This window comes from Girardinichthys multiradiatus, chromosome X (assembly GCF_021462225.1).
Source record: "Girardinichthys multiradiatus isolate DD_20200921_A chromosome X, DD_fGirMul_XY1, whole genome shotgun sequence".
In the NCBI taxonomy this organism is placed as follows: domain Eukaryota; kingdom Metazoa; phylum Chordata; class Actinopteri; order Cyprinodontiformes; family Goodeidae; genus Girardinichthys; species Girardinichthys multiradiatus.
In genome coordinates, this window is record NC_061817.1 from 34,302,706 (window position 1) to 34,315,450 (window position 12,745).

The window sequence follows — 12,745 nt, forward strand, 5'->3', positions numbered from 1 at the left end:
TTTAATCATTTAATCATCTTAAATTTAAATATAACACTTTTTACTGTGGCAATAATTTGGGATAATGAGATGTTTTTAAACCACAGCCTTGATTAAAACGTCTAAAATTGTATTGAGTTTCTAAAACAAAAAGTAAAATTGATTATATTATATTGCCTCAGATTCAAATTCAAAAATACTTTATTAATCCCAAAGGGAAATTAAATGTTGTTGTAGCTCATTATGAAGGTTTCTTCAAAGAACCGTTGTAGATGCTGATTGCTGTAGGCAGGAAGGATCTCCTGTAGCGCTCCGTCTTACAGCAGATCTGAAGAAGCCTCTGACTGAAGACACTGTTGTTGTAGGACAGTCTCATGAGAGGAGAACCCTGAGGAGAACCCTGAGCATCCTCTGCTCAGGGTTCTCCATAATGTTCTTCATTTTATGAAGAATCCGTCTTTCCACAATGATCTCCAGAGGTTCCAGAGGAGTCCCCAGAACAGAACCAGACTTTTTTATCAGCTTGTTGAGTTTTTTTAAGTCCCTGGTTCTGATGCTGCTTCCCCAGCAGATGATGGTAGAAGAGATCACACTTTCCACAACAGATAACACTTCTTTCTCTGACCCGGTGTTCAAAAGTTGTATCCTTATGTGTATCTATACATCCTTCCATCTGTTTTTTCTATTCATGCACTAATTATTCCATCCTGTTTTTGTTGAAATATGTGCAAAATGTGTCTGAACCCTGACCCACAGTGACGGTTTCCCGGTTACCCAAGACAGATCAAACCAGAACAGAACCCCTTGCTATCTGTGCCTGCTATTCAGACTCTGGTGTTAGACTCTTTAGAACCCAAACATCAACTCGAACCTGGTTCTGATCGGTTGGATCTCACAGACCAGACTTTATCTATTTTAATTTTCCCCTATAACAAGCAAAATAAAGTCAGGTTGCCTTTTTAAGATGTCCAGTTACATTTAATTCTTACTACTCTGTTGGGGGTAATTTTCTTTTGTTAGTAAGCAGATTTACTGCAAGGTTAATTATTGTCCTCCACATTAAAAATGACTTTAAAATAAAAATGTAATACCATTAATAATACTGAAGCCATTAGTATTTAATTGTGTGGAGATGGATATGCTGGCATGATCTGAAGGAGCAGCAGACCCACAAACATGAAGTTATTGTAAGACAATAATGTAAGAAACACGTGTTACAGACCTTATATGTCAGGGATCATTCTGATTATTTATAGAAATCATGTTCACCTTTTTTTTTTTGGTGCAGAAATGATTGGACACATTATTTGCTTGTTATTTATGTTCCATAGTATTCAGAGTTCCACATTACTTTTGTATTCAAGTAGAAAAATAAAGGAGACAACTCTGTTATCAGGCAGTTGCAGGAACATCCTCCTGTCTGTCTAAACAAAGAGTGAAGGTAAGCAGACACAGATGATGCATGAATAAGACAAAAAGTTATCAAATATTCCAATAAAGTCAATTGTGTCTGTATACAATATAGGCTTGAGGTTCTTTTGTTATTTGACACACAGCTTTTTTCTCTTGAGGACACACCAGACATGTTTCGATGGAGGCTTCATCAGATGAGTCACTAGATGGTGTCAAAATCGGATGTCGTTCCAGGTGTAGGAAATCTGGAAACCCCGTCGTCCTGGTTAATAGCTGCGGGGGCTCGCTTTCTAATCTCCACTGTCTCCATGATGCAATGCTTGTGTCTGTTTACTTAAAATCAGCGATAGCGTCTCACTTCAAACAGGAAAACCAAATTATGGATTGGGAAGAGCCAAAATCATACACTTGGAAAACAACAGAGATCAGCGTTGGATCATGGAGACAGTGGAGAGGAAGCGAGACCATGCAGCTATGAACTGGGACGAACAGGCCTTCAGGCGTTCTTACACCTGGAACGACATCCGATTTTGACACCATCTAGTGACACCTCTGACCTCTGATGAAAACGGACGTCTGCGTTGAAACATGTCAGGTATGTCCTCAGAGACAAAAGGGTTGTGTGTCTAATAACAAAAGAACCAAAAGACTAAAAAATTATCAAAACAAAAGGTCTGTGTTGGAATTCTGTTGGTTCGCTGCACCTCTACAGACTGTAACAATAAAAGTGACGTTTCAGATGAAAACATTCATGCATTATGAAAGTTCCTGGTAAATGGCCTAAAGTCCATCCTTTGATGTCTGTGGGCTGTTCGTCTGAGCCAGACTGGAGATGGCCTGGGCCAGGTTATTAATGGCTTCTATTTTCCTCTCCTCCAGTGCTTTCTGTTGAGCCCACATGTTCAGCTTCCTCTCCTGCAGCTCCATGTACAGCTGCAGGATGTCCTGCGGGGGCCTGCTGATGCAGGCAGCAGCTGTTGCAGGGGGCGTAGGAAGGATAGGTGTGAACCTCTTGCTGGCTATGGCCTTGCCCACTCTGGTTCCACTGAGCTTGGCCTGGCGCTGGGCCTCGATCTCCTCCCTGCTCTTGCCCAGCACGTCATGCATGGCTTTGAAGAACTCCCAGTGGACACTGGCCACCCCCAATCGCCTGGCCCTGTCGGTGTTCTTCCTGTACGTGGCCAGCATGTTTCTCCACTTCAGATCACATTCGTAGGCCTTAACAGTGATGCCTGTGACCCCTGACTCCCTCAGTTTGGCATTTACCTTCTCTGCAACCACTTCCCAGAGCTTCTTTTTCTTGCACACTGGCTGGTCAAACGCCTGATCCATTTCCAGTCGGGTATTAACAAGGTGCCAGGTAGCTTGCAGTGTCCAGATGAATTCTACAAACAAAAAAAAACAAAAAAAGATAATTTTTGTTTATTACAAGCAGAGCATTTTTCCCTGAGCTTGATTACATAAAGATACTATCCAGTGGGTTTTTTCATTAAGAAATGTACACTGACTGTTTGGTAAATATCAGTTTACAGTGCAGTATTTTAGAAAATACACTGAAGTTTAAACAACAAATGCACCAAAGAAAAAAGCCTTGCAGATTCCAGTTTGTTTGTATTTGGGTCGATGAATCAAGCTGATCACCTTGCATTAGTAAATAATCAGAATCAGCTTTACTGGCCATGATTAGGTGCATAAACAAGGACTTTGACACACTCCCAGTGCACAGACATTAAACATAAATATATACATTTTAGAGGAAATAAAATAAACATAAAATATGTACATATATGAGTATGTGCATCCAATATTTAGTTGTTTTTTTTAATGCAGTTGTAGTGTAGTAAATATGCTTATTTATTTTGTTTCACAGTAAAACCTGGATGGGTGATATTTCTCTTTTTTTAGGCAACTGCAGGCTGTGACTGCATGTCACAGCCATACAAATGAAAATACTGCTCTTAAAAACACCCATTTTGAAACAGGCTTCTTCAGGACACCAGTTACATAAAGAATAGTGATTTTTATCATTAAACTGCACACGGTAACTGAATATAATCCTATTTTTTGATTTAATAATATTTATTGATGCTTTTATGGAACCAAATGCAAACAGACTGAATTTAAATGCTATTTTGTAGTCATACCAAACACTCAAAGCTACTAATACACAGATCAGTAAGCAGCATGAGGTAAAGTGCCTTGCCCAGGGACACACTGACATGCTGCAGGAGGACGTTGGCCTCAAGCTCAATACTTTCAGTCTGCAAGACAACTACTGTTCCCATAGAGCCACAGTCGCTGCACAGTGGAGCAAATAGTAAAAGCAACAGTCGCGACCATACTGTCAGTTTTGAAACATTTTATCGTTGGAAACACAATTTATTATTGTCACCTGATGTCTTATGCCTGTGTGAGTGTGAAGAAATGTGCTTAATCTTGTATTATTTATTTTTATTCTGGTAATTTTGTCTGTTTTGTCTTTCTCCATGTTTAGAAGAAAAGAATGGACGGTTACAAACAGCAGTGTGGAAATGCTTGGAGGGAGATTTATCTGAGCAGAGCAGGGGAGGAAAAGCTTAAACCTCACTCCAGCAGAGTTGTTCTACTTGTGACAAAATATATCTAAAGTGAAATTTCTTGACTTAATAGAAAGCTCTTGCATGTACCTTTTTTTGTACAGTCTGATAAGATACCATTTGGAAGTAGAAAGTTCCCACATATTAAAAACATATAAGGTTAATGTGACATTTAAAATGGGGGTACGTTGCGCACTCATCAGTCCTTCCTCGCATCATGCGATGACTGGTCCAAACTCTCTGTTACTAACCTGCTTTTGTCTTATCGCTGTCCACACTGCTGGGCGCAGCCGGGTCCTTTCCGTCCGCATCAGCTATCACTATCGCGTCGATTACTTCCATATTTTTATATAACGTACCGCAATAACATTAAAGTTTGTATTCATCAACGGTGTATCTATCGCGGAATTTAACAACCTTACAGATACATCGATGGATTTTCTGGCGTCGAGAAAACGATTGCTTTTATCACAATCATTGGAAGTTTGGTATTTGTAGTCTTTTATAGCTATTTTAAACCTTTAATAACCCCATCACGAACTACAATGCCTAAAAGTGTTTGGTTGTGTCGCTCGAACTGCTGCTCAGTGTCGCTATGGACAATGTAGTTTTTAGAGGCATAACGTGCGTAAGAATGGTCGACTTGAAACCGAGCTCAAACTACAAATCCCTGAATTTTGTGAACGATCCACCTCTTCGGCCCCTGCTCTCCTTCAGAGACCGCCCCCGTTTTGTTGTTTGGCTAAAGATGGCGTTAGCGGCTAACGCAGACGATTACACTTTTTTTCACAAAATATATTCGGCCTCTGGTAATACAGCAATGCTAAAATAGAACATTTTTCACCATTTGAATTAGCAAAAAAAATAAATAACTTGCGCAGATACACGTTTGTTACGTCGAGTAGCGCTTTCTAAGCCTTGGCAAGCGGCAGGCCTTTTTTTAAGGGAGCGGACCTGTGATTGGAGACTCCGTTTCCCGTCAGGGAGTGCGGCGTCAGGTGATACAACTTTCCATTGTCTTGTTGGTATTTGTAGTTTGTGTGCAGCACGTTAAGACGTTTAAACAAAAAGTTTTTTAAAGCGTTGATGATTAATTGGCAAGTCGCTAATCGTTCTAAGTGAAGAAAGATGCTCTTTTGTGTCCTATTACTTCACTGGCGATGCACAGTGATGCCTCACGGTGTCGGTGATATCAGTCTAAGCATCGCAAAGTTAAGATAAGTGAACGCGCGGCCTGCCAGTTTCATCAGTCATGGCTTCATCAACCGTGAAAGCTGACGGGAAGCAGCCGAGAGTAAGCCCCAAAGCAGGCCAACCATCTTCACCAGAGTCCTCACTTACCTGGTGCTTGACCCACCTCTGCAAACCTGGACCACCTGGAGGGGCCGAGCATCAGACAGGTTCATGCAGAGACACTGACAAGCGCTCTAAAATGTGTCAGTGGCGAGCCCTAGTTGCCATCAGGACGCAGCACATCAAGGGCGACAAGGCTGGCATCGCCAGATTTAGAGCAAAAGGTGGTCTGAAGATCCTGCTGAACCTGCTCCAACACCCGGAGTGCTCCAGGAAAACTCTGGACCTGGCTCTCAGCATCCTGGCCAACTGCTGCACTGAGCTGGAGACACGCGTAGAGGTGAGATCTCACTAACAAAGCAGCCCACTAATCTAATCTTTTTATGCACTTATTGAAATTTTAATTTTTTCCACTTAAGGTGCGCAAGCTTGAAGGAATAAACATTGTTGGTCAGTAAAAAGCATTTCTATATCATATTTGATTTGCTGCTATATCTTCTGCAAATTCCACTAAAGTCATCAGTTTTTAATAAATATAAACAAATTATTCTTAACTTTCATAGTGGACATAATGAAGAGAAACGTGGCGCTAGATACGGTCCAAAACCGGGCTGCCAGAGCTTTAGGGAACTTGGCCATGGATCCAGAGAGCTCTGCACTCATCCACTCTGCTGGTAATTATGAAATGTTTCTGTCTCTCTAAAAAGCATTTAATTTGTAATAATAATAATACATGGACCAGAAATTCCACATATAACCATACAGTGCATTGAAAAAGTATTTATGCCTCATGAACATTTTTTATTCAGTGTGTTTTATTTTGGTTTATGTGATAGAACAAAACAAAGTAATCTCTATCTGGGAATTATAAGCTAAACCGTACATGGTAAGGTTGCACAATATATCAAAATTATATGGACATTGCAATGTCAGCGTTGGAGAGGACTGGTTGGAATACAATCAAAATGTCCACACTTTCCTAGCCAAAGTAATATGCAGCCTGTTGGCTGACGTCTCACTGCAGTAAATGCCCACATCTAACAAAGATAACGGTGGCCAAAATGCTAAATGACTTACTATTAGGAGCAAAGATGTGAAAGAGAGGAGTGAGAACAATATGGATTTATAGCAACTGATAACAGGATATTTACCAGTACTATTTCAGTTGCCTGGTTTTCTAATACTGTGCAGCTTTTCTATGAGGTAATACACATTTAACAATAGCAATCTGAAAATTGCGATGTGCATTTACATTCTTTGATATCCTTAAATAAAATCCAGAGCAACCAAAGTCACCTAATTAGTAGGTCAGATGAAAACACACGGGAACTTTTTGCAAATAAGCTGGTCAGAGTTGATGGAGCTAAATGCATCGCAGTCCTGAAAGAAAAGTAATCTTAGAAAACGGCTGGAGTCTGGTGTTTTTACTTTAGACTCTCCCAGTCAGAGACATTTGCAAGCCAAACGTATGAAATGTTCAGTCAACAAAATCTGAACCCATTTATAATTTTCCTTTTCCTTCACATTTATGTCCTCCTTTGTGTTGATCTGTCAAATAAGAGCCCAATAAAACACACTGCTTCTTTTGCTAATTATGTCGGTCATTATTAGAGCACTTTCATCAGTTACTAGCTGCACCCAAAGACATAATAACTTGAGTTGGCTTCATAAAAATATTATAAAACAAAGTTGGCACCTTTGCCCATCCCTGATCTACACCAGGATACCTGAATAACATTTCAAAATGTTTCCAACTCTTCTTTTAATGAGTTGTTTGGTTTTCCAGGTGGTATTCCTCTTCTCCTCCTTTGTGTGTCCCTGTCGTCTGCTCCGTCATCTCCCACAGTCACTCCACCCTCAGACTCCTGTCCCAAACTTGAATGCGCTCAGTCAGCTGCTCGGGCCCTCCTGTACCTCTCAGACTCACCAACAAACCGCCTCTCCTTGCTCACCCAAGGGACGTTATCTGCCCTCGCCCCTCTTATTGCCCCAGAATACCCTCAAGGACTGAGGCGTGCAGCCCTTAGGACCCTCCATGAGCTGACTAGGGGCTGTGGAGTCGAATGTGCCAGAGAGATTTCTCGTTCTGGTGTCTTGACTCAGCTTGCTGTCATAGCATCAGGGGAGTCTGGTGAACATTTCGAAGAGCTTGCCCTGAAAACGCTGGCTAACATGTGCTCTCAAGGCTGCCTGCGACCTCTTGTGGGCTCTCTGGGGGTCATTCAGAAGTTCACAGAGGAAGTTAAAAGGGACCCGCTGAAGTCAGGAGTCTTCCTCAAGGCTTTATGCTTGTGCTGCAAAGAGGCGGTGAACCGGGCCAAGGTGAAAGAGAATGGCGGTTTGGAGGTCCTGATGAAATTTTTGTCCTCTCACCAGAATCATCCACTTTCCAGGTTCGCTATTCTTGCCTGTGTAGACTTTGTTTTTGATGAATCTGCCTTGGAACAGCTGCAAGAGTTGGGGCTGGTCCCTGTTCTGGTTGCGCTTCTGGTGAAGCTCACCAGAGGAGAGGAACATACAATGGAGAAGATGGATGTGAGCGTCTCCTCTAACATGTCTCACAATGAGCTTCTGTCCTCTTCATGTTTGGAGTCATTTGACTTTCCTCCTCCTGAGGGATCCAGGAGGGAGGAAGCTGGGAGGGAACAAGGTTCATCAAGCTTCTTAAGTCTCAGGTATGGAAAAAAAGCTAATATTAAAGCCTTTTTTAAAGTGAATATTATCTGTATTCCATGTTATTTAGATTGAATGTCATCTCTCTCTGTAGGTCCTGGTTGCTTTCTGAGGGATTAATATCGTCTGAAGGGGATCTGCTGGATTCCTCCTGTGCTGATGCTGAATGGGCGAGTCTTAATCCCTCATCTTCATCCCCTCAAACCTCTTCCCCAAACCCAGACTCCAGCCACTCGCCTAAAACTTCCTGTTCATCCAGCTCTGTTTCGAGGAAGGCAGCTTCACCTCTATCACCTGTCTCCTCCTCATCGTCTTCCTGGAGCATCCCCGATCCACCTTCCTCTAGTCGGATCACTCCCCAAACCCTGACTGCTTCCTCCGTCGTCTGCTCTTCCAATAATACACCCGTCTCCCCATCAACAGTCTCTTCTTCACAGAAAAGGAGACGGTCTCCTTCAGCAGCTTCCCTGACTAAAGTTACACTCGATAGCCCCCCTGGTGTACCCCGAACCAGCACTTACCATCATCCCTATCACCCCGAACCCTGGACACCAGAGTCACCCATCCTGCTGCTGCTGTCCCGTTTCTCGCACGCCAGCGACCCCAGTGCCGCCCTGGTGAGCTCCAGCGTTGTGTCCGGCTTGCTCTGCTACCTCACCCAACACCAGGACCCCAGCAGCAGGTGTTTCCGCATGCTTTGCCGACTGAGCTGCAACCCAAGCTGTTTGCAGGCACTGGTCCGAACCGGTTCCGTGGCGCTTATTCGCCACCGTCTCTGCTTGAGTGACGACGGATCAGAGAGACGGCAAAAGCAGACGGATCGAGTGAAGGCCAAAGTAAAACAGCTGGGTAAGAGGAACACAGCCTGGAGGCCCTTTTTAACCATGTCTTGTTAAAACCATGCACTTAATGCAGTTAATGACCATTACCTTCAGTACTGAGTCGATCAATTTGGTCGATTCATTGCTGCATAAGTGTTTTTTATTATTATTATGAATCATTAGTTTTAAATATATTGCTGGTTGTCTCCTACTAGGAAGTTACCACTAAAAGAGTTAGTTTAATAATCTAATCAATATTTCAGCACCTTTTCTACTCACCCAGTGTTTTATACATAAATGAACTAAACAGAAAGTAACATTTCATGCATTAAATACATTTGCTTCATATAAAAGGAAGTTACCACGTAAAGATGCCAGTATGAATAAGTGAAGTACCATGGACTGGCCTTTATGCGTTCTGCTTGCTGACTCTGTAGGTGATGCTCTTCTGAATAATCTGCGGGTCCAGTGTGAGTCTGGGTTTGGTTCTGGTGTTCTCACTCATGTGATGTTGTCAGGCTCTGAGTCAGACAAGATGAGCTGTGCTCTGTCCCTGCCATTCATCAGCAGGTGAGTAGCACAACATTAATCATTTTAGTTTTGTTTTTACATTGGAATTTTTAAACCACCTTTAATTTGTTATGATTGTCCTTCCTAATATTATAGTATTCTCCATCAGGAGCTCTTGAGCCTTTTTTAGCTCTTCAACAGTTTCTGTTTGGATTTTGGCTGCTTTTTCACCTATTTTCTGTCCGGTTCTTTTCTGACCACAAATGCATATTTTGCAGAACGTTCCTAGAAAAATATGAAAATGAATAAGTTGCTTACGAAAGTGTCAGACAGGATCTGAGCGCTATTTTCCAGTTTTCCAGGATGTATGTGTTTATTTCATGAAACTTTTTAAAGAAATAAAAACAAAAATAATACTCAAAAGTATTAGTATTTGCTGGTGTTATTGCTTATCCTATTTTATAAACCATATATCCGTCCATACATAATTGGCCTATTAAAATAGTATGAAAAACTCTGGAGATTTAAGCCTAGAAAAGTGTGGAGTTTAGAGTTTTTAACATGTAGGAAGCCTATAGATGGGAAATGAAATCAGTATGATCACCTGAGGGATCATCATCCTCCGGTTGGTTGTCTAATTTATGCCAGGTTTTCACCTAATTGCTCTTTGAGCTAAAATCCTTGTTTTCCTGTCTAAATGTGTTGGACTTTGGTGTTTTTTCTTAAACAATAGTCCAACATCCAATTAAAATGTTGACCTTAACAACACTGAACAGTTCTTTCAGTAAATCGAGGAGCCTTCTAATTTAGAGTTAAGTGGCTTTACGAAGAAAAGAAAATAATTTATGTGGATCTGTTCAGGTTCAGAAATAAACACATGTTAAAAAGCAGCCAATGAAAGTTACAAACAGTTTTTAAAGGAAAATCTCACTATATATGAGTTATGTTAAGTTTCTCTTTGTCCAACAGCAACAAATCCCTGTTAAGGAAGCTTCTCTTGGATTGTGGTGGTCTCCCCGCAGCGCTGCGACCTCTTGACTGCGGATATGATGACGATGAGGATGAAGACCACCGTGGAAGGCCTCTCTCTGACTTGTTTAATTCACCCCGTTCAGATGCGACCTCTCAGCCATATCTTCTGTATTTGTCACTCCTGCTTGAATGCTTATCTGCTATGACGGGTGCCGTTAAAACCGGACTGGTAGAAAAGAACACAAACCCAACTCCAGTCAGCGGCGCTGACAGAGATTCTCCTCCTCCATTGAAAAAGCCTCGCCTCGCTGACTCATGTCCTTATGGGAGTTCAAACTTCGACCTGGTCTTGCTGCTTGATGATGGGACCCGGATTCCAGCCAACAGGGAGGCTGTGGCTGGGGTGGAGGGCGCAGATGGAGTTGGATCTGAATACTTCAGGGCTCTGTTGAGAGGTGGGTTCGGAGAGGCTCAGAGTAATGCAGAAGAAGGTATTCGTATCAAAGATGTCAGCACAGGTATGTTGCTGCCGCTGCTGCATTACCTGCATGGATGCCGCTTCAGTTTGGACACAGAAACTAAAAGGGGGAACGAACAAGGAACCAGAGGGCAGTGTCAGACTTTAGACTCGCTGGTTCTGGGTGGACTAGGTGTCTTCCAAAAGGTGACAGAGGAGGTATCAACAGAAAGCTTCCAGAAAACACCTTTATGTGAAACAATGATTGGGGCATGCAGGTTTTTGGTGAATGACCTCCAGAGAGAGTTGGAGGATATTTTTGTGTCATTTCTACTGTCCAGCGCCAACGCCGGTCAACCCAGGCAAGCTGATAAACAAGACGATGCTAAAAAGAAAGATAGGGACCAGAAAGGTACTGACCCTGCAGAGGACAACCTGGCTAATCTAACATCTGAACTAGAACAGTCTGAACAACTGAACAGTTTCCTTCAACAAGTTGAAGGTAGGGAAACTTTCACTGGAACCATACAGAAGGTTATCAGGGGACTCAACAGAGGTTTAGATGAGAACACAATCAAAAAAGTCATTTCTGTTTCCAAATCTGTCAACGCGTCAGAGGACCAATTAGAAGAGGAGTCGTTGGCACCAAAGAACCTGCTGAAGGATGCAGAGCGGGGCTCCTGTTCTTCCTCAGAAACCACCCTGGCTGCTTTGCTTCCCCAGCTGTACTGGTTTTCCCAGCGGTACGGCTATCCAGCTCTGGGTCGGGCCTGCCTCGCTCTGCTGCTGGGTTTCCAGGACTGTCCTCGTCCGTTTGCATCCTCCGTTGCTGCGGATTGCCTTCGCAGACTAGTCAGAGAGGCAGACTGTACAGAGACTCTAAAGCAGGACCTGCTGAGCCTGGTCTCAGCGGCTTTAGGCTGAGCAAGGGCAGATCTTGCCATTATCTTACTTGGACTACAACTAGTTTAAAACAAAAAGCAAAACCCAGTCATCCGCCAACAGAAGTGTTGCATTATTTCCATCATTTTGAAGCACTCATTATTTAAAAAATTTTGAGTTGAGGAAGAATGTCCGTTTGACAAAATTCTGTTAAAATGTCAAAATTAATTACGTTGGTGTTAATTTTGTACATAAAGATGATATTGAATGGAAGACATTTGTTGCACTCCTTGAGCTGTCCTATATAAATATGCTGTCACATGACTTTGCTGTCAGTCGTTGGTGTTTTTTCCTCCCATAAAGGATCCATTCAGTGCTTTGAATTGGATGCCGTTTCCCTTAAATATCAAGAACTTTGGTAAATTGCAGTGAAAATCTTTACATTTCACCCAGGGAACATTTGGAATGCAGATGTGGCACAAGTTAACTAAAGAGTAAGGTTTTATGAAAGAAATCAGTCATGTGCCAAACATGTCCTCTCTTCTGGTGTGTGGTGATAAGTGAATTTTACACTGAACTGTCCAAAGCCCTTCAGCATCTTGCGGTCTGCTCTCCGGGTTATGGCCAGATGTTTTGAATGAAACGGTTCAAACCTGCTTCAAAATACTGACGCCTTTGTGTAATTTCAGCCATTTTAAGTGGGAGGAAATGTGAGGGTGTCCTAATTTAACCAAAAAATCGATTGTGTATCAGCTAATCAAATGTTTGAGACCATTAGCCTTAAAAGTCAACATCTGTGCATAAATCTGGCTTTAATGTCTTTTGTCCAACATTCACGCTACCCCATCCCTCTGATGGCAGAGGCAAAAAGGCTTTTTGTCTTTGAACGTTGCCAGATTGTTTAGATGCCGAGACCAAGGATCCAACACTGCTACTGATGCTGAGTTCAACACAAAAACATAAGATTGCATCTGTAAGAGAAGGAATCAGAGACCAAAAAAACCTGTTCATGGGCCACGTCTCCTCCCACACAGCAAAGCACCAAACATGGGAGATTAAAAGATGGAATTAAGTTTTATTTTCTCACCAGAACAAATCATTTTGGACGGTCCTGATGGTACTTGGCGTTACTGGCATTACGATGAAAGCTCACTGGAGAAGTTATGATC

General features: G+C 42.3%; 2 protein-coding genes across 2 annotated transcripts; one reads left to right on the plus strand and one right to left on the minus strand.

Annotated features, from left to right (window-relative positions):
• Window positions 1-1,076: 1,076 nt before the first annotated feature.
• LOC124862793 lies at window positions 1,077-4,473 on the minus strand. The gene is made up of 2 exons (XM_047356920.1): window positions 4,220-4,473; window positions 1,077-2,777 (listed from the first exon to the last, which is right to left on the minus strand). Exons 1-2 carry the CDS (start codon window positions 4,308-4,310, stop codon window positions 2,173-2,175), a joined length of 696 nt encoding a protein of 231 aa, XP_047212876.1. The 5' UTR covers window positions 4,311-4,473; the 3' UTR covers window positions 1,077-2,172.
• A 252-nt stretch (window positions 4,474-4,725) lies between these two features.
• LOC124862791 (armadillo repeat-containing protein 5-like) lies at window positions 4,726-11,900 on the plus strand. The gene is made up of 7 exons (XM_047356919.1): window positions 4,726-5,601; window positions 5,681-5,711; window positions 5,825-5,935; window positions 7,048-7,936; window positions 8,029-8,783; window positions 9,193-9,325; window positions 10,235-11,900. Exons 1-7 carry the CDS (start codon window positions 5,221-5,223, stop codon window positions 11,616-11,618), a joined length of 3,684 nt encoding a protein of 1,227 aa, XP_047212875.1. The 5' UTR covers window positions 4,726-5,220; the 3' UTR covers window positions 11,619-11,900.
• Window positions 11,901-12,745: the final 845 nt, after the last annotated feature.

Excerpts from the sequence above, each read along its gene's own strand:
- LOC124862793 (XM_047356920.1), bottom strand. The coding sequence starts at position 4,310 with ATGGAAGTAATCGACGCGATAGTGATAGCTGATGCGGACGGAAAGGAC. Across the intron at positions 2,778-4,219 it reads CAGCGATAAGACAAAAGCAG|AATTCATCTGGACACTGCAA; the intron begins GTTAGTAACAGA and ends TTTTGTTTGTAG.
- LOC124862791 (XM_047356919.1), top strand. The coding sequence starts at position 5,221 with ATGGCTTCATCAACCGTGAAAGCTGACGGGAAGCAGCCGAGAGTAAGC. Across the intron at positions 5,602-5,680 it reads AGCTGGAGACACGCGTAGAG|GTGCGCAAGCTTGAAGGAAT; the intron begins GTGAGATCTCAC and ends TTTCCACTTAAG. Across the intron at positions 5,936-7,047 it reads TGCACTCATCCACTCTGCTG|GTGGTATTCCTCTTCTCCTC; the intron begins GTAATTATGAAA and ends TTGGTTTTCCAG.